Here is a 26348-nt window from a genome sequence, read left to right as displayed (position 1 = left end):
TATTTCATTCAGATCCGTATTAAAAACTTCATCTGATGAAAATTCTTGTTCAACAATATTCTGAAATTCTATTGAAATTTGATTTTCAATAGGACTCAAAACATTCAAGTTGAAATTATGAGCACTCTCAAACTGCTGAGCAAGTTTTTGAGCTTTTTCCCCATTAGTTAATAGAATATTATCACCATCTTTTAAAGAAGGGATGGGTTTTTGAGGTTTCTTAAGAACCTTTGAAAGTTTCCAAAAAGGTTTGGAATAAGGTTTAATTTGATCCATCTTTTATTCATTATATCTATCATTAGGCCTACACCATGCATCAAAACATCAAATATCGGTTAAATTTGGTATCAAAATAACAGTTTGCCTATAGTGGACCCGGGTCCACAATCGGAGCGCTATAGGAAATGGGGGTCCATAACAAGGCAAATTTTTTTTTTCAAATGGCTTTTTTTCTGATCAAAAACAAATAACTGATGAAACAAATAGTCAAAAACGTTCAAAAGACGTCAGTTTTCATTGTTTTGAACAAAGGGTTATGAAAAAGTGCTTAAAATAATGAAAATTTGTGAAAAATGTGCTTCGGCTCTACTAGGGGTCCACTAATGGTTAAAATACCCTATTTGCCTCAAATAATCTGATTGTTTTCCTCGATTTGACTCTGTACACAATTTCGTCAAAATGGCAACAATTTAATTCGCTTTGTTTACAAATAGCGATAAATCAAGAAATGTGATCGAACATTTGTCAACGTTTGTCATTTCACCTCTAAATGTAGTAGCTCAGACAAACACACGTAAATATTTTTTTAAACTCCATTAATCATACAATTACCGGTCACTATGAATGCGAAATCTCACCACTGCAAATTTGAATTCACCACAGCTTATTTCAACGCATTTGACGTTTGCATTTCACAACTAGATGGCACTAGTGAGTAGAGAATGAAAGATTTTGATAAACAAATTCAACGATTTACGTCTGTTGCCTGTTGTTGTAGTGAAATTGAAGATAACTTTGAAATTATTATTTTTGCTATTTTTACCGATATTTTGGGCATGAGTGAAGAGAGAAAAAAAATCATTTTTGAATTTCTCACTGAGTGTCAATAATCTTCATCCAAAAATCCGCTTCGATTTTTTGAAATTACAATCGACATTGATCTCTTTAAATAAGTTGCTGTTGATAAGACTTCTCACCATTGATTTTAAATTGAGGAAAATTAAATGATTTATTAGCAGTCAACAATTAAGTTTTCCACCTCAAACCCTTCCAAATAATTCCCTTTAGAAGGCAAACAATATTTTATGACTAAAAATTGATATTTTCTTGTAAATATCAAGAATATTTTATAATGTTTTGATCATTTTAAATATTGATTAGATCATAAAAAGTACCTAAAAAAACAAAATAAAAGTTTAATAAATTACATTTGCTTTGAATTGATCTTCTTTGATTTCAATTATAAAAAATTAAATGTTTGTTACAAAAAACATGAAACACAAATTTAGGATAAATTTGTAGATACCAAAGCTAAAAAAAAAGAAAACATAACAAAGAATTCTCAACATTTTGACGCATGAAAGAGTTGCACATTTTCATTTTATTTTTGAAAAGTCTATAATTATTTATCTTTCTCAAAACTTGATAAAAAAAACTCTTAGATGTATTTTGAACTATGTTTTTTCCAATGAATTTTTTTTTCTATTTTTAAGGCCATTGCAATAAATATTTAAAGTTTTCGTCTGTTCCGAATGCTTTAAAATTTTCCTTGAAAACAAGGGGGCAAATTTGAATTGACTATAACATGAATTTTCAAAAAAAAAACATGATGAAAAAAAAGCAATTGTATACTTTTCTGATTGTATAGTGCTTGTTTTTTTTTTTGTATTTTTTTACAAAATTTTTATTTGGGACCACAGATCGATAAAAAATGTAAAAGTTTAAGAAAAAAATGCTCATAGACTTATTAATATTTAGATATTTTTTGATAGCAGCAGAACTCTAAAGATGAATAAATGATTTTTTTATTTTATATTTTTCACATACAGATTTTGAATAATTTAAATTTAAAAAATATGGACCAAGTAATGATTTTTTGAAAATAAAGTGAAGTTAAAAAAATCGTAAATAAGTAAAAAAAAGTTAATTTAATAGAAAAAATCAAATTTACAATCAAAAAGTACTTGAGTGAAATTTAAATAAAGGTCGCCGTTATCAAATAAGCCATTTTAAAGTAACTTTTTTGAACAAAACCAATTTTTTTAAATTTATGAATGAAGGACCCACGTTTATCCATATTTTAAAAAACAAATTTAAAAGTTGAAAAAACTCCCTAGATTTTGCTTTTTGATTTTCTCAGCGTTGCCGGAATATTTGTTATTGAAAAGACTGAAAAGTTCACAATACAGTCCAGACTCGACTCGAAGACTTTGGAAAAATTTCACTTCGGATAATCGAATCACGAAAAAAATATGTTTGTCCAATTTTTGATTGTTGAGCTTAAGTTAACCATAAACTACTCTATTTTTTTTATTTTAAGCTTGATTGGCTACTCAGTCTGGGCAAAGTGAAACGCTGTTTACGCTACTCTAAAATGATTTGTAATTTTTAAATCCATGATGGCGGCCAAATTGGCGGTGCTGAAACATTGAAAAAATACGTTTTTTTTATTTAATAGGCAATCAAATATACAAATTTGACTAAATTGGGGTCGCAGAACTCGAATTTGGTGTTAAATGTAAGAAAACAAAAAAGTTTGAAAAAAATGTTTTGCCATGATTCGATTGGATAATCGAACTTCGGATAATCAAAACTTCGGATAATCGATTCTGCACAGTATTTACAATTTTGAAATATGAAAAACGAGGGCTAATTACGTTTGTTTTTATTAGCGATATCTTGAAACTAACAGTCCGATTCTTAATGTAAAAAAATGAAAAATTAAACTGTTTTGAATTGTAGAAATATGGACCAACATTTGAAAATGTTAAACAAATGTGTTTTATCCTTTAAAAAAATATTCTTGATTTAATTTGTGTTTTTTTTAAATATTTTTTGAAGAAAAGTAAGAATTAAATACTTGTCCCATGTTCAAAAAACTTTTTTAATATTAAAAAATCCATTCAAACCCACCGTTCTCCACCACTTTGAGGACAACGCTGAAACAAAGCAATCAAGGAAGCCCAACCATTTTTGCTCCCTCACTCCACTTTTTTTGTTGTCTCCCCTCAACAAAACTGTTTCCAGCATCGTCCATTTTCGTCGCGGATCAACGCTGGCCATGTCCTTTATGATGGACAACGCAACCTTTTTTTCCCACGCCAAAATTGATTTTTCATTCCGTTCTGGACGCTGATGGTCCCAGATGGGCGCTTCAAAATTGACGAAACCATTTTGTATTTTAGGAGTCTTTGTTCAAAACAATGATGAAAATATTGCTGCGGAATTGAAAAGTTTCCTGTCTCAAAAAAAAAACCTTCTAATTCGCCTAATAGAAAATCCCATTCCCCTTTTTCACTACCCCATCGAGGGCAGAGGAAAATTCAATTATCCGTCGAGGCACTAATTGAAAATCAAGTGCCTCCCATCGCGTTTTCATTTTTCTCATCTCCAAAGCAGCGTCACACTCACGCGAGCATTTCCGCGGAAAAATCTTGAAGCTTCTCTTCGAGGCGCCGCCGCCGTGGCTTCCGTTTTCCGTCGCGACGGAGCGAAATTGAAAAGAAAAAGCAAACTTAATGGTTAAATTAATTATTTAATTCAGAAATTAATTACGCTTTTAATTTGCATAAAAGTAGGCGGCGACGTCCGTGCTGGTGAAGGAGAAGAAGAACGCATCTCGTCACGAAGATTTTATCGTCACCTGCTGCGATGAGAGAAGATTTCTCTCAACTCGCTTCAAGTGAGAGCACTCACCGAGCGAGAGAGAGAGCGCGCGCTCGTGATTGCTCATGGCTCACTGTGATGAGATCTAATTGGTCCTGTACTACCATTAACCTACAAAATGGAGAGCAAAAATGGACTCCTCTCACCACCAACACAATACAAGGCTAATTGCATTTTAATCTTTTCTCCTTCGTTGATTATTTCCAACGAGCGTCGCGCTCTTCATTTTTTAATTAAAAATTATGAGATGAAAATTAAATGTTTTCTTCGCGCCCGCGATTTTTTTTCTTCTTTTTTCTTTTTCTGCTCAACGAAGCAAAAACGTTCCTTTTCCCACTTCCGTTAAAGCTCTGACCTGGAAAAGGAGCTTCGAGGGAGGGAGGGAGGTCTCGTCCGGGGCTCTATGAAATGCAATTAAACGTTCTGCGACAAAAAATAATGAAAAATAATTAAGTTATTTTTTCCATGCTCTCCTCCTACTTGCAGGTGTGGTTCCAGAACCGACGGGCCAAGTGGCGCCGCCAGGAAAAGTCGGAAAGCCTGCGGCTGGGGCTGTCCCACTTTAGCCAGCTGCCCCACCGGCTGTCCTGCAACGGAGCGAACCTGCCGGTGGACCCGTGGCTGTCGCCGCCGCTGCTGTCCGCGCTGCCCGGTGAGTAATCTGATGTGTTTTGATTTTTGTTTTAATTTTCTCAAAAAAAAAAACAATTGCTTGTTTCCAGGTCTTGTACCACTTTAGTAATGAGATAATTAGCTTTAACAACTTAATTTATTGAGTAAAATATTTCAAGAAATTTCCACTTGATTAGTAAATTCAATAGTAAATTCAAATTCTCAAAGTTTATTTTGGATTTTATATATATATATATATTCTGTATTTTTTTAACCTGTTTTTTTCCTTTTCTTTGTATCTTTGTCTTCAAAAACTGCCTGGGACAAAAAACATACAGAAAATTAAACGTTAGCACACATTATTAGTAATATGAAGAGAAACAAAAAATAGACAGGTTTTGTGTTACAAAAGAGTGCAAAATTGCATTTTTGTCCACCTATAATTTAGACAGGTTAGTGTTACAAAAGAGTGCAAAATTACATTTTTGTCCACCTATAATTTAGGTAAAATTACATTCAAAAGCGTTAAATTTACACCATAAATTTAATTCATTCAAAATTTATTTTTAATCGATTTTCTCTCTATTTCGATAGACTTTTTAGCGATTTACAATAGTAGTTGCAGAAAGAGGATTTTTTCAACACGAGTCATACATTTATCCAACGAGGTTCACCGAGTTGGATAAATACGAAGAGTGCTGAAAAAATCATGTTTTGCAACGAGTTCCTTCCATACAACATTTTTTGCAATTCCAAAAAACACACACTGAGTGAAATTTTATGTCAAATTTTCTTGTATTTTGTCAATAAATCTTTTAAATCAAAAAAAAGTTGAAAAGTGTTACTTTTCGAAACAAGTGCTGAAAAGATCAACTTTTAAGCACCCATTTGAGTGCTGAAAAGTAGAACTTTTCAGCATTTATTTTTATTTGTGTTACATTTTGTTTGTGTTACTGTTATTTTTGGTACAGAAAAGTAGGCTATTTCGTCGTTCAAGAATGACAGGAAAAGTAAGTAGTTTCACGACGGAATTGCAAAAAAATATTTTTTTTATTTCAATCTTTTTTTTCAATGAACCAGCATTTCAATTCTATTCTTATCAATTTTGTGTCATTTTAATTTACAAATCCATATGATTTAAAATTTGATGGTGTAAATTTACTTCTGTTTAAGATGAAATTCGGCCGTAGACTCAAAAAAATAACAATTTCTCCAAACCCTATCCTGTGAAAGAACTTTCTTATCGATTTGGTGTCTTCGACAAAGTTGAATGAGTTTAGGCATTTGAAAAAAATAGGCACCATTTTTGACGATTTTTAAAACTAACTTTTTCACAAAAAAATCTTAAAACCTCTTTCTTTAAATTTTGATATTTTTTTCACATGTTTTAAGGGATAAAAACCCGAAATTTCAAAGCCATATGGATGTTCAGATTTTATGATTTTTGAATAAAATCAAAATCACACAAAAAAATGTTTAGCTTCAGTTTTTTATTTAAAACCGAATCAAAGCCATTTTAAGCCTAATTCATGGAATATTTTTGTTTTTATTAAATATCCTTTGAAACTTTTTTTTTAAACATTTATTTCGAATAGCCCAAAAAAATGTTTTTGTCCCTTTAAAATTGAACAATAATATCATAGTGGCCACCAATTGTGTTTTCAAATTACAGGTATCCATACAAAAATGCTATTAAAATATTAAAAAAAATCGGTACCTTAAAAACAAATATCCTAAGAAAAACTTTTTTGAAATATTTAAAATACCAAAAATTTTATATCAAGAACGACTTTTTTTTATCAAATCTTATTGATTTGAACAAATGTTTGCAAATACTTTTTAAGAATTTATCATCAATCAAAATATCAATTATATAAAATAAAATAACATATATGATACTCTTAAACAGTTTATAAATTTATATTGAAATGCATTTTCTAAACAAAAAGTAAGAATTCATTCGGTGGTTCACTGTGCTAATTGAATAAAAAATCATGTTGTTACGTACATTTTTGAATTTGAATCTAATTTTGATACACAAGCTTGATCAGACAACCTACATCTTATTAGAAATTTATTTTAAAACTTTTAAAACCAATTTCACAAAAATATTATGGAATTCTCAACAGAAAAAAATATTCAAAGCCAATTAGCTCGAGTCTGCTACACATTTCAAACCAATGTCCCCGAATTATTCATTTTGAATTAATAAAATAATATTTTTGTAAAGAAAAAAAAAACAGATTATATCCATTTAAGAGAAGTATTTTTCAAATTTTGACTAAACATATACAACATTTTTCCAGTTTGTCAGTCGAATCTCCCCGTTGAAATCAAATTCCTGACTTTTTCCCGGTTTTCCAGTTTTCCCGATGTGGCCACCCTGAATTAGATGTTGAGATACAGCTTTGCAGAGAATAAAATATGTTAAATTAGTTGTTTCTAAGTGTGTTTTTCAGTAGATGATAACTCGACAACAATTCGTCAGATTTTCAATGTTTTTAAAAAAGAAACATTTATGAAATTTCAAGATCCTTCAATCCTTCCATGAATTATGAAATTAAGCCTAATATTTGAAGAGGTTGAAAAATCCATATTAGAGACATTTCAAGTTGGATTTTTCACATCCTTCCTCCTGATTCAAGGTTATGAAATTATTTTCAATGAGTTTTCAAAAATATTATATTTTTCAAATGTTTTGTAATTAAAAAAAACATATTTTAAATATAAAAAAAAAATCTCATCTTTACTAACCTCACCTCTCTTTCCTCTCCTTCCAGGTTTCCTCTCGCACCCCCAGGGCGTCTACCCGAGCTACCTGACGCCCCCGCTGAGCCTCAATCCGTCCAACCTGGGCATGACCCAGCTGGGCCTGGGCCACCCAAACGGGCCCCAAAACCTACGAATCTCGCCCCAGGGCATGTCCGCGATGTCGCCGCACCACCACCAAATGGGCGCCCACAACCAGATGCGTCTGTCTCCGCCCCACCACACCAACAACCACCTGAACCACGCCCAGAACCTTTCGATGGGGCCGCACCATACGGTGGCACCACCCGCTCCCCAACCTCCCCCACCAACGGCGGCGCCGAACCAGCACTCCAACCAGGGATCAAACGCGCGACATTCTCCGCTCGGTGGCGCCAGTGGCGGGGGAATTCCGTCCCAATCTCCCGGCGGCGCCCCTCAGCTCGCCTCTGTAAATATACCCATAACATCACCATCACCCCAAAATCTCTCACTAACGCCACCTGGTTTAAGATCGCCGCCAAGCTTAAGTAGCAGCAACGCTAACGCCAACGGCCACCAGCCAGGGCTAAGTCCCAACTCGTCGTCGACGTCGTCCTCGTCCAACACGACACTGTCGCCGGGGGCCACCGCTGCTGGTCAGTTCCATCAGCAGGTGGATGCCTGCTCAAGTCCGCTGGAGGCGGTCAGTGGTGGTGGCGGCGGCAAGGATGGTCCGACGACGACAACGGCCGCCCTCAACATGACCGTGAACCATCACTCGACCGACATGAGGACCAACTCGATCGCCACGTTGCGCATCAAGGCCAAGGAGCATCTGGAGAACATCACCAAAGGCATGACCACGATGGTGTAATAGTGAGAGTTATGCGAAAGTTGTTTTTTTTTATTTTCTAGAATTAAGCTAGTTAGATAGTGTAGAAGGTGAAAAGATGTGAAGAAGAAAGCAACACACAAAATGGTGACAATGTTTCCTATTGGTATAGTAAACCCGCTTAGATAAGTTTAACAATAAAGTATAAACAAACTATTAAGAAACTCACAAAAATTAAGCACAAATGATCTCCAGTGAAAAAAGAGAAGTGGTGGAAGCTACGAAATGTTCAGACTAAGAAAGTCGACACAAGTACTAATTAGTTAAACATTACAAATAAAATAATTTAATCCGCAGCTTGTAAATAGCACAAACAGTTTAATGCGACCACAGAAATTGTACATAATGTAAGATTTTGAGCGAATAAAACTGAAGGTAAATCAAAATTAAACAATTCCATATTTACGGAATAAAGAAAAAACTTTCAGACAAAAATCCCAGTGTAAATAAAAAAATAGTATTAGTAGCTTAATTTCGCAGTACTTAAACATAAACTTATTCGGTTAGATTTTTTAGTTTTAAGCATCGGTAGTTATAGTGGTGAAAAATAAACACAAAAATTTAGACACGTAAACAAATAATTGAAATATGAAAAAATGGTCCCATGAAATAAAATAAAAGCTAAATTCAAATACTTCTGAGAGTTTACTTTTTTTTCATTCGAAATTCTCCCCTCTATACTGCCCCCTCTTGTGACGAGTCACGTAGCCTAGTGGTAACTCTTTCGCCTCGTAAGCGGTAGATCGGGGTCCAAATCCCTGCTCGGACCAACCACCATAGGAAGGTGACCTATGGAATGTTAACCTTAACATGTTAACATTAGTTGAGTTAAAAACTGCCACTGAATCCGCTTTGTAAATGCCGGCACCGATACTCTTCAAGGGTGTTCCCCTCAGAAACTGGGAAAGATTTACTTTTACTTGTATGGGTCAAACAATGACACATAATGGTTTCTTTGGTCATAGGAAGACCGCCAAAAAATTGAGCCTATTCAAAAAATAGAAATCAAATCCATTTTCGGTTTTGGTGGAGTATTGCTCAAAAATATTCGGATACGGCGGATAATTATCCAGATATCCGATGATCCGGATAACGAACCCGAGCAGACGGAAATAACTTGGGAATTACATTTTTTTATATTTTAAAAATACTAGGCCAATAACATTTTATGTTATTTATGTGTAGCAAGATTTGTTATTCGCCGTTATGATTTTTTTGTTATTGGATTGTTATTGTATTAACAGACTTATTACATTTTTAGTTATTCTTCGAACAAATCTTTGTTATTCTTTTTTGTTATTTTAACAACTAATCCGATCATACCAATAAAAGTTTGAGGTATTCTTCCATAACAAAAAATGTTACTCAGAAGTTGTTCTGGCTTTCAATCCATATCAGACCGATAACAAATTTTGTTATGATAACATAAACTGTTATTGAACTCTTATGCAAAAATGGATTTTGCAAGAATGTTCCATAACACTTTTTGTTATTTTAACAGTATTTGTTATAAAAATGGCATGTATTTAGTTATTACCGTCTGTTCGGGAATATTCGCACGGTTAATTATCCGGTTATCAGAATATCTGGATAGGCGGATAACCAAAGCCTTACTTTGTATTTGATCACCATTAAAAAAGATCAAAACATTGAGTAAAAACATGGCACTAAAAGCTGTCAAAATACTTTTAATAGCACACGATTGAGTTTTAGGGGTTAAACTTCTAAAAACAGGACAAAATCATAACTTTTTCTAAAAACTTCTTTGTCGCAAACTTGTTGAAATTTTTTGTTTTTATATTTTCTACAATTTTGTGAAAATGGTAAACACTGAAAGTAACCCTTACAAATTTTAACACGTAACTTTAAATTGAAAAATTATGTTCTACTAAATGAAGAAAAATCTCTATGGGTTATTGCAGATTTGAAAAATAAATTTTTGTCAGTTGAGTAACGGGAAATGGCTGCGATTCTTAATCTTCTTTTTAATTTTTTTTATTTTGAGAACGCCATCAAGTCGGTCGTCCAATTTTACATAAAAGCCCAATTGACACCACATTTTATTTCCCATGGTTTCAAGCTACAAATCACTGAAAACGTGTCTAAGTAAAAATCGGGAAAAATTAAAGGGGTCCTACCACCCTACCATCATGGAATATCGAAAGGACCTCAATTCGACGTCGTCGTGCTATCTTGTCGCACCCGCCATTTTGACGTTCCGAGAAAAACGCGTTTTAATGTTTGACCTTGAATAAACGAAAACTAGAGCACGCAATGTAAACAATAACAAACACGTTTTGTTTGGCTGACCATTCTGTGCATTGTCCCGAAGTTTGGTTGAAGTAGGTTGCAGGAGTCCCAAGTTATAATTACAAATGTTTACGGTAGTCTAGCTTGTACGTGCGTCAAACGCATCCTGACCTGAAATCCCTTTGGCCTTTTATCGCACTTACATCAATTTTCAGGGTGTGACAAGATAGCACGACAAGATTGAAACTTCTTTCATATGAAGAGCGACATTAATGCATGGAGTTTTTTTGGTTTTTATTGAATATCTCAGGATTGAAATCGATTTTTGGGGATCTGTGAAGGTCAAAAGATGTGGCATTGTGAGATGCACAAAATGGCGTTCTTAACTCAATTTGGCCAAAAATGCATGTACTACAAGTTAGCACGACGGTGACGAATTGGTGGTCAAAACAGATGCGCTTGAATTTTCAAAATTATTTAGACTCGGCCAAAGGGATATTTTTCAAAGTTTAAATGGAGATTTTGTGTGGTTCACCACGATTTTGGGATTGTATGCAAAAAATAAATAAAAATATATTTTCTTAAATTCACACTTTTCCTAAAAATTAAGCATGCGCAGGATTTTTGGTGGATAGAATCGGACTGCTGGTTGCATACAGCCTCTGAAATTTAAAATATGTATTGTGAAATATAATTTTTCTCAGTTCCTCTTATAATTCAACTAACGATATCTCTGAAACTATTGGTTCACTTTCAATGTTAAAAACTTTCCTTTTAGTTTTTTATGGTTTTTATTTAGAATCATTAATAATTCTAAAATCAAGCCATAAAATATAAGTAGCAAAAATTCTTATTTGGATTTTTTTCAAATATTATGCTTGGTTTTTTTATTGCGACAACAGAAAATTTCACAAAAGTTTTCTTTTAGAACGATGAAAATTGAACTTGACCAGTATGACCTCTTTACATATATTTGTACCAATATGTCAATACCTTATTCAAAATATTGACAGGAAATTGATTTTTGCGTTATCGGAAAAACTAATTATAAGATTTTTTGCTCAGACATCCGGACGGGTTAAAATCAAACCAATGCTTGGTTTTTCAATTTCATTTTCTTCCTACCATCATGTGACCCCCAGCGCCGTTTTGCTAAAAGCGGACTCAAACGTCAACCAACGCAACAGCCGAGACACTTTTCGATAGCAGCAGTGTTGCTAGTGCCCGCTAGGGGGTGAACTGATGAGTATTGCGCGTTTCTTGAAAACTATCTCATCTGTTTACTGTGGTTTGAATTGTGATAACTTGAAAAAAATTACAAAATAATTGATGTTCTAGAAAATAACATTTTTATATCAAAGATCATCTTTAGATTGGCAATTTAAAAAAAAAACACGACCGACCCAAGTATTATTTTCGGGGCGTCCATTTTCCCCGGGTTTTGATTTTTTCCTTATTTTCATTTTATGTGTTATGTTTACAGGCCTAAAATCATAAAATCCGCTCAATACTGTTGATTGGTTTAAATCTACATTTCAATCTGAACAAGGACAGCAGTTTTTTGATAGCTTGTTAAACATTAAAAATTGATTTTCTTCCTTGTTGTAATTTGGATTTAAAAAGAAACACATTTTTTATACCATTGCGATAAAAATCAATAAGTTAATATAGTTATTTTGTTATTTTTCAATATGGCATGACCACAAGGGCCTAAAAAATGCTTTGAACCTGTGTATAAAAAAAAAACAAGAAACCAAAACAAATAAAATGGTACCAGTCAATGTACATTTTTTTAAATAAGTTTTGAATATCATGTTTTACAATAAACATATTTAACAAATTATATTTAAGTCACTACCGCCAACGTGGGAAAATCGGATACAGGAGAATTTAGAACAACAAATTTGGATATTGGTGTACTAATTGTTTTGTTCTTATCTTGTTTTAACCGAAATCAACAAAAAAAAATCAAAATATTATGAAAAAAAATTTAGCTTAAAAATTTGTCTTAATTCGTTACTTTTGGCCTGATGTGTTCCAGGTTTTGATGAGAAATAATGAAATTTGATATTTTTTTCATGTTTAAGTTCATGAATATAAGTAAAGTAAAGGCCAAGTTAATTAAACAGACAAATTTTGCATGTTGCGGTCCTGTTAGCTAAAATTTCAACAATTTTCCCTGATAAGCCAAATTAATGCTGATATATGTCAAAAAACAAATTTTAATGCTTTAAAATTCTTAAAGAAGCACATTTATATCCACAACATAAGTTGGACATGCGTTGGGCTGTCCAGTGTTAACATTGTTACATTTATATCTGGGTGCTGAATAGTGGTTCGCAAAACGGCCTCAATTTTTAACTGTCAAAGTGGAACTAATTTACTGTTCGCCGAAAGTAGAGAGTATTGTTATCGATCCTTAATTTTTTTTTGTTGCAATAATGAAAAATGTATAGCTTTTGAGGACCTGTAGTTGAAGTCAAGAAATCTTAAGAAAGTTGAAGGCGGGATCGTCATTTTTTAAAATTATGAATGGAAGTTGTTTATGGAGTCGATGCGGTTTTATCCATTCGGAAGCTGTCTTTATTGTAAGACTCCGTTTGAAACCCTGGATTAGTGAAAATTTTCTCTGTTTGTTAGAACAGCTTCACTAGAATTAGCGATGTTTTTTCGCTAGACCAGGAAGAGCGGCAGGATTCCAGAATGTATCTGCGAAGCCGCAGAATGACACTCTCACCGCAGTTTTTCGTCACCCGTAAAAAAATCTATTCTAAACGATCGGAACGCGATAATTTTCCAGCAAAAACTGTAAAAAAAACTAAACATAATAAAACATACTGATAATACTAGTTATTATAAAACAGCTCATTTACCAGTAAGAAAAAAGTCAAGCTTGTGTTTGGACAGTCTCCTACTTTGTATATGTAAACAAATTGGGATCATTCGAAAATCACGTTACGCATTCTCTCTATTCATCATCCAGATTAATATGACACACAAAATAGTTTATTTTGGGATAAATGAGCTATTTTTAATTATTACATGATTGGTATTTTTTCGACTAAACATATCTCTGAACTGTAATGTCTGATTTGTAATGCAAAAAGAAAAAAGAAAATAATGCAATGTTGAATAATCTCAAATAAGCTTTTATTGCCCTGTAAAATTGATCAGCTTGATTTAAGGAAAACAAGTTGCAACAGTTGAGAAAATAATTGCTCAAATACAAAAGTCAATAATTATGTTACTAATAACTTTCAAAAACAAGAGATACTACAATCAACTTCGCCAGCTTTTTATGAATGAAATCCACCATGTGTCACCCAGCTTTACGACACTACGCCAATAAATAACCATTATCACGCTAGTACTGTTAGTCGTTTTCCCTTTACTCTACTGGTTACTCTGTGCCTTCTGGCTTTAAAGTAAAACTCGGGTGTTTATTTGCGACTTGGCACGCGATCTGCTATCAAATAAATCTTTTGCTCCTCTGCTCTGGCCTGGTCCTGCGGGGCGACGTTTGACAAATCGGATCGCGACGTGGGGACACCCGGGTGGGAACTTCGTCAACCACAACACACACAAAAACAAAACTACAACAGAAAAAAAGAGGCAGCGCGTTGAAAATCAAATTAAAATTACTCGCTTCACTTTTCATTAAGTGCTCTCTCGGCCGGCCAAGTTGTTGGCGTTGAAATCGGAGATAAACCTGTGCCTAACCTTTTTGGCTTGTGCTCGCAGACTTGGCATGCCGGCACACAAAACGAGTTCGCTTTGGCGAGACAGAATGACAAACACGTGTTTTCGTATTATATCTTAATTAGCAGCGCACTTATCGCGTGGCCAACGTCAAGCAGATACTGAGTTTTTTTTCTCGTTTGGTGATTTGGTTAGGGTGAGTGGACTTAAATTCGAACTTTTTTAATTTAGAATAGTTTAGGCTTCTCTATGCGTGCTCATCGAAAATACGAAGAACCAGGACTAAAAACAATGCCGAAGGAAGCAAAAGCTACTCTTCAAAGAATTCAAAACCAACAGAAATCCTTGACCTGATGCACAGTTTATACTAACAGGCTATCGTAACCAATAAAACAACAAATTACAAATTACAAAATTACAAATTACAGAAGAAAAATCAAAATAAACTCAGTTTTTACTACGGTTGTCAACCATGTGGCTGCCGCACAGAAGTCAATATGATCAGGACGGACAGAGATTGTGACAATTTAAATGCAATTAAAATAGCTCCTATCACCATAAATCTAACGTTGAGCGGCATGAGACAAAAACCTTGCTGACTGTTCTAGCAGTCGTCAACCTAAGTGGACATGGCAAAATGACTGAAACTTGACACCGAAAAAGAGTTCATTCGGAAAAATCAAATAGCTTTCGAAAGTGATTAAGATTGAGTCTTTCAATGATTGATGTTTTTTAATAGTAGGTTATGCAACAAGTTGCAAAAAGGGGATTTTTTCAGCACGAGTCGTACATTTATCCAACGAGGTTCACCGAGCTGGATAAATAAGATGAGTGCTGAAAAAATGAAGTTTTGCAGCGAGTTCCATAAAACATTTTTTTTTGCAATTCCATCGTGAAACTACTTACTTTTCCTGTCATTCTTGAACGATGAAATAGCCTACTTTTCTGTACCAAAAATAACAGAATCGAATAGCATCACTTTTCAGAATAAGTGCTGAAAAGTTCTACTCAAATGGGTGCTGAAAAGTTGAACTTTTCAGCACTTGTTTCGAAAAGTAACACTTTTCAACATTTTTTTCATTTCAACGATTTATTGATAAAATACATGAAAATTTGACATAAAATTTCACTCAGTGTGTGTTTTTTGGAATTGCAAAAAGTGTTGTATGAAACTCGTTGCAAAACTTGATTTTTTCAGCACTCTTCGTATTTATCCAACTCGGTGAACCTCGTTGGATAAATGTACGACTCGTGCTGAAAAAATCCTCTTTTTGCAACTTGTTGCATAAACTACTATTTTGCATTTCAGAAAAACACCCATTGAGTGAAATTATAAGTCAAATGTTCATGTATTTTGTAATTAAACCGTTAGAGCAAAAAAAAAATGTTGAAAAGTGTTACTTTTCGAAACAAATGCTGAAAAGTAGAACTTTTCAACATTTATTTTGAAAAGTGTTGCTGTTTGATTCTGTTATTTTTGGTACAGAAAAGTAGGCTATTTCGTCGTTTCAGAATGACAGGAAAAGTAAGTAGTTTCATGACGGAATTGCAAAAAGTTAGTTTTAAGTGTACAGAATAAAAAAAAATAGTAAAAATTATTGTCTCATCTCGAACAAATGTTCATACCTCCTAAGGCGATGAAAATCGTGGAAAATCTTCTCCACACGTTAGCTATAAAGAAAACTCCACGTAAGTGTGTGCGTGATGTAGAAAGAAAATAAACCAAACCATCGAAGTAACCTGATTTTGTAACAACCCGCGTCTGGGAGGCCTGCAAACGGGCAGAGAACCAGTTGATGAGAGTGATGCCATTTATGTTTGTGGGACATCTCAGCAACTCAGCAAAAATGGAAAATGGTGCCTTAGGAAAATGAAGCATGTGTACTAGTTCTGAGCCAAATCGCATAAATTTTCGAAAAATCAGAGGGAGCTTAAACAATATATTTTCATAAAACTGGAAAATTCCAAAGGCAATTGAAGTCTAATCAACTCAACACAATCTAAAATGCCTTTTTCTGCATTGATGATTATATTTATCAAAAAATATCATGAACTTTTATGAAATAACAAAAAACAAAAAAAAAATTGTCGTTAATACTTAAATTTTTTGGAAATTGCAAATCAACTGGACAGGTGTATAATGCATTTCAAAACACTTTTTTTATTAAAATGTTGTAACCATGCCATGCAATTTATTTTTTTAACCTTTTTTCCACCACCCACCCACACCCTCATCACTTTGATTAGAGTCAAGGGACAAAAAGTTAAATATAAGTTGTTTTTGAATTATAATTTAAAAATACTTATTGATAAAGAAAATATATTTTCTTGCGATATTTTTTGTGTTTCTGGACACTTAAATGTCACAAAAAATCAGAATATTTGTTTTAAATTGGTTCAATCATGCTTAAAATTTAGAAGACAAACCAAAAAAATGCAAGGGCCTTGATTCCAAAACAAACAAATTTCACGAACGTAAAAAATTCAAACAATTTCAAATTTCTAATTTTCAAATTCATGAAAATATTTTTTTCCAATCAGCCATAATTTTGATTTATAAATTTTCATCTATCGTTTCTAGATTTCCTTTGAACTTTTTATTCACATGATCAGGGTTACCAGGTCAAAATTTGAAAAATCTGGCAAAGTATTGATTGAAAAAAAAAGCTGGCAGACAAAATCTAACAATTCTGAAAAGTGAAAGAAAAGAATTAAATCAAAAGTTTGAAAAATTCAGATAGTTCAATCTGATTGTAAGGCCTCAAAAATGTTGAGTTAACATTTTTTCAAAACGTTACTTAATCCACCTTAAGGTGGTTGGTGCCTTCCTCGCATTCATGTTGTATTTTAGGTGGTATTTACAAATTAATTTAAGAGTTTTTTTTATTTTTTTTTTATTTTTTTCAGTTGTTTTTTTTTAATTATTGATTTTACTTGAACAGCAATTTTCAATTCTTTTTTGTTTACCAACTCTTCAAAATAAAGGTGAAAAGTCTCATGAGTTATATATTTCAGTAAAAAGTTCGTGTTGTCGAGACAAAATGATGCAGCAACATAATTAATACAGATTTTTTCCAGAAGAGACGCAGACACTGCTTAAGCGATGTGGCAACCGGGCGATACGCATGCAAGGGGGTGTGGCTGCCAAAAAAGCAAAAAGACCCTGCCTTTGAGGTTATGCAAAAATCACCCTTTTTTGTAGCTACAAAAAATCTTTTTCTTGGCATAACTTTAAAAGTACTTCACTAAACAGAATAAAATTTAATAGGGTCTTAGGGGACCCCAAAACGAACAGAATAAGGCGGATCCGGCCAAAATCGGTACAGCCAGTTCTGAGATAATCGTGTGGAAAAAAAATCATGTCTACACACATCCCCACAGACATTTGTTCAGAATTTGATTCTGAGTCGATAGGTATACGTGAAGGTATATCTAGGAGTCGTATTTAAGAAGTTCATTTTTCGAGTGATTTTATAGCCTTGCCTCAGTGAGGTGAGGAAGGCAAAATAATGCGTTCTAATTTTTCGCATTTCCAATTAAAATCGTTCATTTTAATTAAAAAGTTGTTCAAAATGAGCATAACGTGATAAATCTGGCAAAATCTGTCAATATCTGGCACAGAGAAGGATAAATCTTTATTCTGGCTAACACTTGAAAAAACTGGCATTCCCAGATTTATTTAGCAACCTGGCAACCCCACACATAAGATTAACATTATCTACCGATTAGAACTAAAGCAAAGATTATGACACTGCAAAAAATGATTTCTGATTTCCATGGGAACCATCGAAATCATCAAATATCATTAACACTTCATGGAACTCAGAGAAATCTTGAATATTCTAAAAAGGCTCGAGATTTTTTATGAAGGGTAGTATTATGACCATTTTTTAATATTTTGTCTTCTAAATCAAATGGGCCATTCTCTGCCAACGCAAACAGCAGTTGCCCTGACCCCTCTTCGATTTGCGTGCATCTTTGTCCACAATGTGTTAACTTTTGTTTCGGACCACGAATTTGAGCTCCATTTTTGAACATTTTAAAAAATACGTGTTTTTCTATAATTCGCAGCCTGAAATTGTGATGGTTTGGAAATTTGTTGTCAAAGGGACTTTTATGTTGTGATGGCGTTCTCAGAATTCCGAGAAAATGTAGTTTTCATAAAAAAAAAAATACGCAGATCGGTTCAAAAATTAATTGTGTCATTTTTCATAACCTTACTGTATAAAAAAATTGGAACACCCAGAAGGGTATATTTTCATTTAAAACAGGAAATTTCTTATTAAAATCTCGTATTAAAATTTTGTGTTTTTTCTAACTTTGCAGTTACATTTTAGAGTGTAACAATTTTCTTAAAAGTTGCAGAAAATAACAATCATTTTGATATATAAACATTAGAGGTTTGATTGTAATCATAACGAGAAATCGCGATTTTAGGAAAACAAAATGAAACAGTTTGTCATAATCGACAGATATCAAACACGAAACAGAGAGACACAAAAAACGTATTTTTTAACTTTTTATCGCAAAATCGGGATTACTCGTGGTAGTTACAATCAAATTCTTAATATTTAAATAACATTTTTTTGTAATTGTCTGCTCTACAACTTTGTAAATCATTATTATACTCTAAAAAATAACCCTGAAAAATTAGAAAAACACAAAATTTTGAAATGATTTTTTTTGTCTTATATGAAAAAATGACCCTTCTGGGTTAATGTAGATTCGAAAAGCGCATTAAATTTACCTTAAAATGACATGTTCCATTTTTTTTCACAATTAAGTAACGGAAAATGGCAGGGTTTTTAAATCGTGTTAAGTGTTTTTTTCGATAAAAAAATACGTTTTCTCGGAGTTTTGAGTACGTCATCAAATCGGGCATCCAATTTTGCATAAAAGTTCCTTTGACACCAAATTTCCATCTCCATGTATTTTTTCGCATGTTTAAAAATGGAAGCCCAAAGTGAAATTTTAGCGAGTACTTCGAACAATCGAGTACGGACTGATCGTCTATTCGGGAGTTTCGATGATCCCATTTTAAATTCTGTTCTTCGCTGCTTTCTCAGCACTAATTAGCTACCAGCACCAGCCAAGTTTCACAAATTGGTTACCACTTGAAACGTCAAAAATAAGTTTTCACCCATCGCGAGCAAAACAAACACCAATTCTTTTCGAAAATAAGTTATAATCGTCTCGCGAAATTCCTCACTTCTTACTCTTTGCAACCTCGCTGGGGAAGGTTTCGGTCGTCATTGTGATGTTTGTTTTTTTTTTCTTCCCTAGCGTCTTGTCGATTCACCTTTTCAAAAACTGAAAATGAAAAAGAAAATCACTGCGGCTGATCCGCAAGGTGTAAACATTACTTTAAAAAGTAAGGTGCGCGGGGCGCAGGCGCAACGATCTCATAAATCAACCGAGCCGTAAAAATTAATATTAAGTCTTTTCGGCTTGCCAGCGCAGCATCGCGTAGTCATATTTTTAAACCCTCGTAGACTTATTTCTGCCGCGGGGAGGAAAACGGGGCGGAATGGAAAAGTGGGGAAAATCTTTTGCCGCGCGCGCTTTTAACTCTGCGGGGAGGGCGAAAAAGATGAGTTAGAAATAGAGGGGGGTAGCGAGAGGAAAATTCTTGAAAAACGACTTTCCAATGCACAGACACACGCAAAACGGTGCCAAGAAATAATTACTTCCGTTTCGTACTTCGGGTGGGTTTTGCGCCGTCGAACCAAAATATCCGAGAGCTGCAATTCATTCTGCTTTCACTCTCATTACTCCGACCACGGAACATAGTTGTACCGGCTAGGACCAGTACCAGTGTCTGGGTGAGGGAAAATTTTGCGACGGGCACACACAAACACACCGCACCAGCAGCGACGTGAAAAATGAGACCAGCCGCGCTGAAAAGTTTAGATTTTCCGGGGCTGGAAAGCAGGTCAGACAAACGAGCTCGAGTTCGAGTTCGAGCAGCAACAGTCGTTGGCTGGCCCATCCGGTCAAAAATAGGTAGAAGTTGAAAATTGTTTGCAGACGGTGTGAGTCGGGAGATCCGACATGGGGGTCTCCTAACTAAATTTGAGAAATTTTTAAAGCATTTTTGTTGGTGGATTGCTTGCTTGAGAAATATCTCTTAGATCAAAAAGTTTCCATAATTGATATGCTTAGAATTTTTTTGTGGTTTTCAAAATCATGATTAAACCATAAATACTATTGTCGCTATTTATAGCACTATAAGACATATTCTTGATGCTTTTCACGAAAAAACATACCCAATTTAACAGTGGAAAATGTCAAGCCGTTGCCAATATTCTTTAAGAGAGGGACAAAATTTAAAAGAAAACACTAACTTTAATCCACTAAGCTGGTGCCACATTTTGAATTCTAACATTATTTTCATCTGAATTATCAAGATCCGGTTCCAGAAAGCCACTTTATATTTTTTACATTTATGATTCGGAATTTAAAAAAAAATCGAAAAAAAGGTTTACCAGATGTTTGGCTTTGAAGGCTTAATTGAAAGCTCGTAACATAAATCTAATTTCAGTTTAGGAAAATGTTGTTTTTTTTTTTCTTTAAATGAGGAATTGTTGTAAATGAAATTTGGTTTTGAATGAATAAATATTTATATTTATGTGAATAACCTAAATCTGAAGAGTTTATAGCTGAGTTGAGATTTGTATTTACTAAACATTAAATTTATATGGATTGTACAAGACTAATAATTTCATTTATGCAACAAGTTGCAAAAAGAGGATTTTTTCAGCACGAGTCGTACATTTATCCAACGAGGTTCATCGAGTTGGATAAATACGAAGAGTGCTGAAAAAATCAAGTTTTGCAACGAGTTCCATACAACATTTTTTGCAATTCCAAAAAACACACACTGAGTAAAATTTTATGTCAAATTTTCATGTATTTTGTCAATAAATCGTTTAAATCAAAAAAATGTTGAAAAGTGTTTCTTTTTGAAACAAGTGCTGAAAAGTTCAACTTTTCAGCACCTATTTGAGTGCTAAAAGTAGAACTTTTCAGCATTTATTTTGAAAAGTGTTGCTATTCGATTCTGTTATTTTTGGTACAGAAAAGTAGGCTATTTCTTCGTTCAAGAATGACAGGAAAAGTAAGTAGTTTCACGACGGAATTGCAAAAACTACTATTAAAGTTTTTGTCTTCCCCCCCTTCAATGTTGGTCCGAAAAATCAGGAGCAAAAAATATTGTTTCAGAAAACTTCAAAATTTTAATGGGAATTTAAGTGCAATCAGCTGAAATCAATTTAACGTACCCTCCCCTCCGTTTTTTTTATTAATTTTAGCATGTTTGAGCTGTTTCATTTTTTTTGAATTTTCAAAAATTGTCGATGTTTATTGTCACAAAAAGTTTTTTTCGCAAAAATTTTAGTTTTCTTAAAATTTTAAATATTTTGAAAATTAATGATTGCAAAACAATGTATAAAATGCATTTTAAAAAAAATAGCTATTTTTGTGGAAAATCTAAATTTGTTACATATTTGTTTGTCATATTTTCTATGTAACATGGAATTTTCAATCGAAAAGTACTTGAAAGTTTTTTGATTTTACGCGAAATATTTACAGTTTTTCAATTTTAAAAAAATGTGACCATTTCTGAAAATATATTTTTTAATCCAGAAAATTTGCTATAAAATTGTCAAAGAAACATTGAAGATTGGACCTCTGCTTGCAGCAAGGGAATGATGAAAATCACAAATCCCCATAACAAATTCCAAAATTATTCAGGTGAACACCGAGAAAGCGATCAAAAATTAAAGTGCCCAAATAAGGCTCATAACTACTTATTTAACTGTTTGTGTACAGGAGTTTAACATATTATTTTTCCGCTCTGTTTGAACGTACGTCAAAAACCAAGATTGTTTACCCATTTCTCTGGTCTGACAGTCTAGGTGTGACCAAGTATTTGCGATAATTACAAGTATTACTGCCCAAAATTGAGAATTTGGCTATTATGCCAAATCAAGAACCCCCGAGGAAACGCGTTTTAGTGTTTGTCATCAAATTTTCATAAAGGCAATTTCCCATATCAGTGGCACATTAGCCGTTTGGTTTTTTCGCACCGGCAACCAAATCTAAACACTTTTTTAGTGAAATTCAAGTTTCAGAAGATGCGTTGGAACATCCTCTACCACCTGGTGCTAATAACTCGTTTTTGACAAAAGGAGATATTATCCGTTTTCTAATTACATTAAGTTTAAGCATTAATACAACATTTATATAATTTTTTCTAGGTTTGGAAATAATAAATGAAAGCTAATATTTCTGGTTCATCTAGCAATAGCCGAAAACTCTAACGAAGTTCACCATGAAAATTATTTTATCTTATTATTTAAAACTTTCTTCAACAACAAAAATGTTTCATTTCATTGAGTATAACTCCACCTACAACCATTCTCCCAGCACCAGCACAGGTCCCCCGTGGCACACATTCCGGCGTTCCATTAATAGCGGGAAGCTAAAATCATGATTCAACGCACACCGCGCTACGATGGCCTGTCCAAAAAAGTCACGATCCAACACCTTTTCCACTCAAGCTTTCCCACACCTTTGATCGACTTCTTCTACTTTGACGACGATCTCAACGATGCCAACTTGGAGAAACGCGACCGGACTACTTTGATGCAAACCACCAACGATTTTTTCGCTGTTTTCCTCCTCCACAACAAACACGGTTACGCGAGAGAGAGAGGGAAATTTTTTGAAGGAACCCCTAAAAATAGCTCAAGGTTTACGGCTTTGATGCTTTTGCTGGCTGCTATCGATGGATACTAAATAAAGTAAAAGTCTAATAATCCAGATCTCTATCTCAACAAGGTTTTCTTAGACTTTTTTTTTAAAGAAAGAAAGGATTTTTGTCAAAGCGATTTTTAATTTTTTTTTGTGAATATTGCGCCAAATTATTTAATTCTTTTCTTGCAAATAAAAATTAACTAATATTTAATTAACCGCCACGAACAAATTAATTGCTGTCAACTAGCTAAAACTTCTAATTTGCTCCATTTGGCACGTGAGTTTGTGTAAATCTGAGAGTGGCTTAGTGGCCAAATCTCCCTAAGACGACAGGATTAGACAACGGGTTGTGTCGTCTGTCGTTGCGGTCGGTGGCCACTTTGGCGGTCTTTTTTCGTCGACACTGACCGACCACTTGCCGTACCGGGCGGGAGCATAAGAAGCACATGGGAATTATGAGCAACAATTAAATTATACGCTAATTAAACTGGCATCAGCAGGATCATTAGCCAAGACAACGAGACGAATAGATGTAATTGCTCAAAATTTGGTGACATTTGTTATTACAAAATGAAAGTAAAAGTACTAATTTATATTATAATTTGGCAAACTGTAATATGTATCCTGTATATGGTCATTTTAAGGATCCACCACACGCGAATATTTTTTGCTCCTACTTTTTTACAGAACTCTGAATAGAAAACAGTTAGAGTCAAACTTTTTATATTAGGTCTTGTATAAATGTTATGCACAGTTAATAAGACCTAAACTGATCTGATTGTTTCAATAGTTTCTTCAAAAAGCAAAAAAAAAAAAAAAAACTTGCGAGAATAGCTAATAGCTAGCTAATATATATTTTTTATGTTTTTTTTTTGTTTTTAACAATTGTTTATCACTTTCTAAGTACTTTTGTGTATTTATTCCCCAATTAAATCTGTTGTTGCAGCAATTCGTATTCTTGCCATACTTAAAATCTACATGGTAAGAGTAGTAGAGCCCCACCTGAACAAGATTTTTTAAAAGCTCTCAACAAAAAAATCCAAAAAATAAATCTTACTTACTCATCACTACAAATGTAAGAAAAATGGAATTCCGATAGAATGAACTTTTTTTTTTGTACAAACGAACCCTAAATTTGATTTTGAACTTCCCAAATGTTATAATTTTCTTAAGGTTTTGAAAAAAAAACACCATTCAATTTTGTGTCCCGTGGCGTTTACGTCGTTTTTGGGGTTATGTAATTGTATGCTTATAACAATTCCTCATATTGGAAAAATTGGAAATTGTAAGAATAACGATCGTGCGAGCGATTTTCCGCTACATGACTATTTTTGAAATTAATTTATTCCTAAAAAATGTATGCATCATTATCATTTTTAATTTTCAGTAAGTTTCACAGATTTTCGAAGAAAAAACACAATTTGAAATCGTTAAACAGACTGTATTTTCGGATTCTTTCCTCAATTCCAAAAAAAAAAAAGTTTCTTGATGAGATGTTTAAAGTGTTTTCAAAACAGGATTTGGTTTTTCGAGATGGATATCTTGCCCAACCAATTGAAAAATAAATCGAAATCATCAATCAATAGTGTCATAAATGAACAAGAATTAGCATTACACCAAATTGTTCTTAATTTAAACGCAAACTTCAAGCCTTTTTAAAAACAATGTAAATGTTAAATTTGTGCTATTGCTTGTACCAGTATTGATTTTATTTTTGTAGTGAGGCTTAGAGATCAATATTTGATTTATTTAGCATCTCTGTTTCAAAGTATAAGAAATAATTAGTTTAAATTTTTGAACTCAATGTTTAACGCTTTGTTGTTTGGATTTAATTGTTTTTTTTAAGACGTTTATTTTTGTAGTTAACCCGAGCAGATGGTAATAACATTGAGATAACATTTTTGGATATTTGAAAATACTAGGCAAATATCACAAAAATAGAAAAATATAATAATTGCAATAACAAGTCATAGTTTCAGCATTTGAATGAAAAAAGTTTTTAAGATGTATTTTAACCTGGCTCAGTTGTATTGCAATCATTTGTTTTCAATAAATGTAAGATTTAGGGAAAACAAAAAAATTAGCGAAAAAAATTCTATACATTTTTTAATAAAGCCAAACATGCTAAAAATGGTTCTAAGTGCAGGGGAATACATTTATAATTGATTTTAACTTATTGCACAAATATCAATACATTTATGAAAATATTTTTTTTTTGTATTTTTGTACAGTTTTTGCCCAATCTATGCTCACTGAATTCGAAATTTGCATGAAGTCTAAATGATAACGAAAGTTGCATTTAATTGTACAAATTTTTGTTTATTGCATTGAAAACATCATCATCATTTTTGCCCATCTGATTTTTTGGGAATTTTCTGATAATGCCTTAAATATTTGTTGCTACTTTATACTTTTCAAAATAATCGAAAAATTAATTAAATAATATGTTTAAATAGCTCTGAAATTATTTTATATTAGCAAAACAAAACTTTACTAAATAATTCTATTTATTTATTAATTTTTTATTTTAATAAATACGAGAATGACTTTTTTTAATACTTCGACCTTTTGGCCAGATATATCTTTTCTCAAACAATGATGGGCTGGAAATATTTTTTTGCCTATCCTGTCCTTCTGGAGAAACGAACCGGCTTACTTTTCCCTACCAAAAAAAATACTTTTCAATAACGCACTGAAATGGGTGCTGAAAACTTTAACTTTTCAACACTAGTATCGAAAAGTGTTTTGAACGGTGAGTTTACTTAACACATGGATGATAGCAATCAACGTATTTATTCAACTCGGTAAACCTCGTTGGATAAATGTACGACTCGCGCTGAAAAAATCTGCCTTTTGCAACTTGTTGCATTAACAGGTTCAAATCAGGTTCCTACATTTAGATTTGAGGAAAAAAGGTAGAGAAAACATTCAAAAAATAATTTATTTATTTGATTTAAATTTTATAATGGTACTGTTATTGTTTTTGTCGGTTGCAATCAAATAAAATGTTAACAATAGCAATAGAACATCTTTAGTTGATGTAAAGAATTTTGCTCTCTTTGAGATTTGTTTAATGGTTACCTTAATGTTTCTAATGCTAACTTGCTTAAGGGATTACATTTTTTAAAATCGGCAAATATGTCAAGAGTTGGTATGAGCACACACAGACACTTTTTTCAAATATGTTTTCAGAACATTAAAATATACATTTTCAACTTTTTCCAAAATAAGTTTCAAAACATTTGGTTATATATTTGCCGAGATACAGCTAATTGAAGTTAGCAGTTTCAAAAAACGGGTACCACGATATCTCAACACTGCTTCGACCAAATCGACTCATATTTTTGTGAAGACTCGTTCAACTAGTCCCGTGTGCATGACAAAGGTCGATTTTCAAAACGTATTTTTTTAAAGATACACTTTTTATGTTTATCTTATAAAAAATCTTCAGTTTATGATTTTTGTATTTAAAAAAACACTAAATTTCAAAATCGGGCTTCGTCATGCACACGGGATACGTCTT

The 26348-nt window shown here is 33.2% G+C and overlaps 1 protein-coding gene across 3 annotated transcripts in view; it reads left to right on the top strand.

The window, feature by feature from the left end:
* Positions 1–8724, top strand: part of LOC120420700 (retinal homeobox protein Rx) — a 105836-nt gene extending 97112 nt beyond the window's left edge. For 2 of the 3 annotated variants that reach the window (XM_039583798.2, XM_039583797.2), the window contains exons 5-6: positions 4372–4537; positions 7278–8724. In XM_039583798.2, coding sequence (XP_039439732.1) covers positions 4372–4537; positions 7278–8101 — 990 coding nt within the window. In that variant the 3' untranslated portion in view covers positions 8102–8724. The remainder of the gene's footprint in view (positions 1–4371; positions 4538–7277) is intronic. The other variant, XM_039583799.2, reaches the window with a different exon arrangement.
* Positions 8725–26348: the final 17624 nt, after the last annotated feature.

This window comes from Culex pipiens, chromosome 3 (assembly GCF_016801865.2).
Source record: "Culex pipiens pallens isolate TS chromosome 3, TS_CPP_V2, whole genome shotgun sequence".
In the NCBI taxonomy this organism is placed as follows: domain Eukaryota; kingdom Metazoa; phylum Arthropoda; class Insecta; order Diptera; family Culicidae; genus Culex; species Culex pipiens.
Note: the sequence above shows the minus strand (reverse complement) of the source record. Positions and strands in the feature narration are given on the sequence as shown.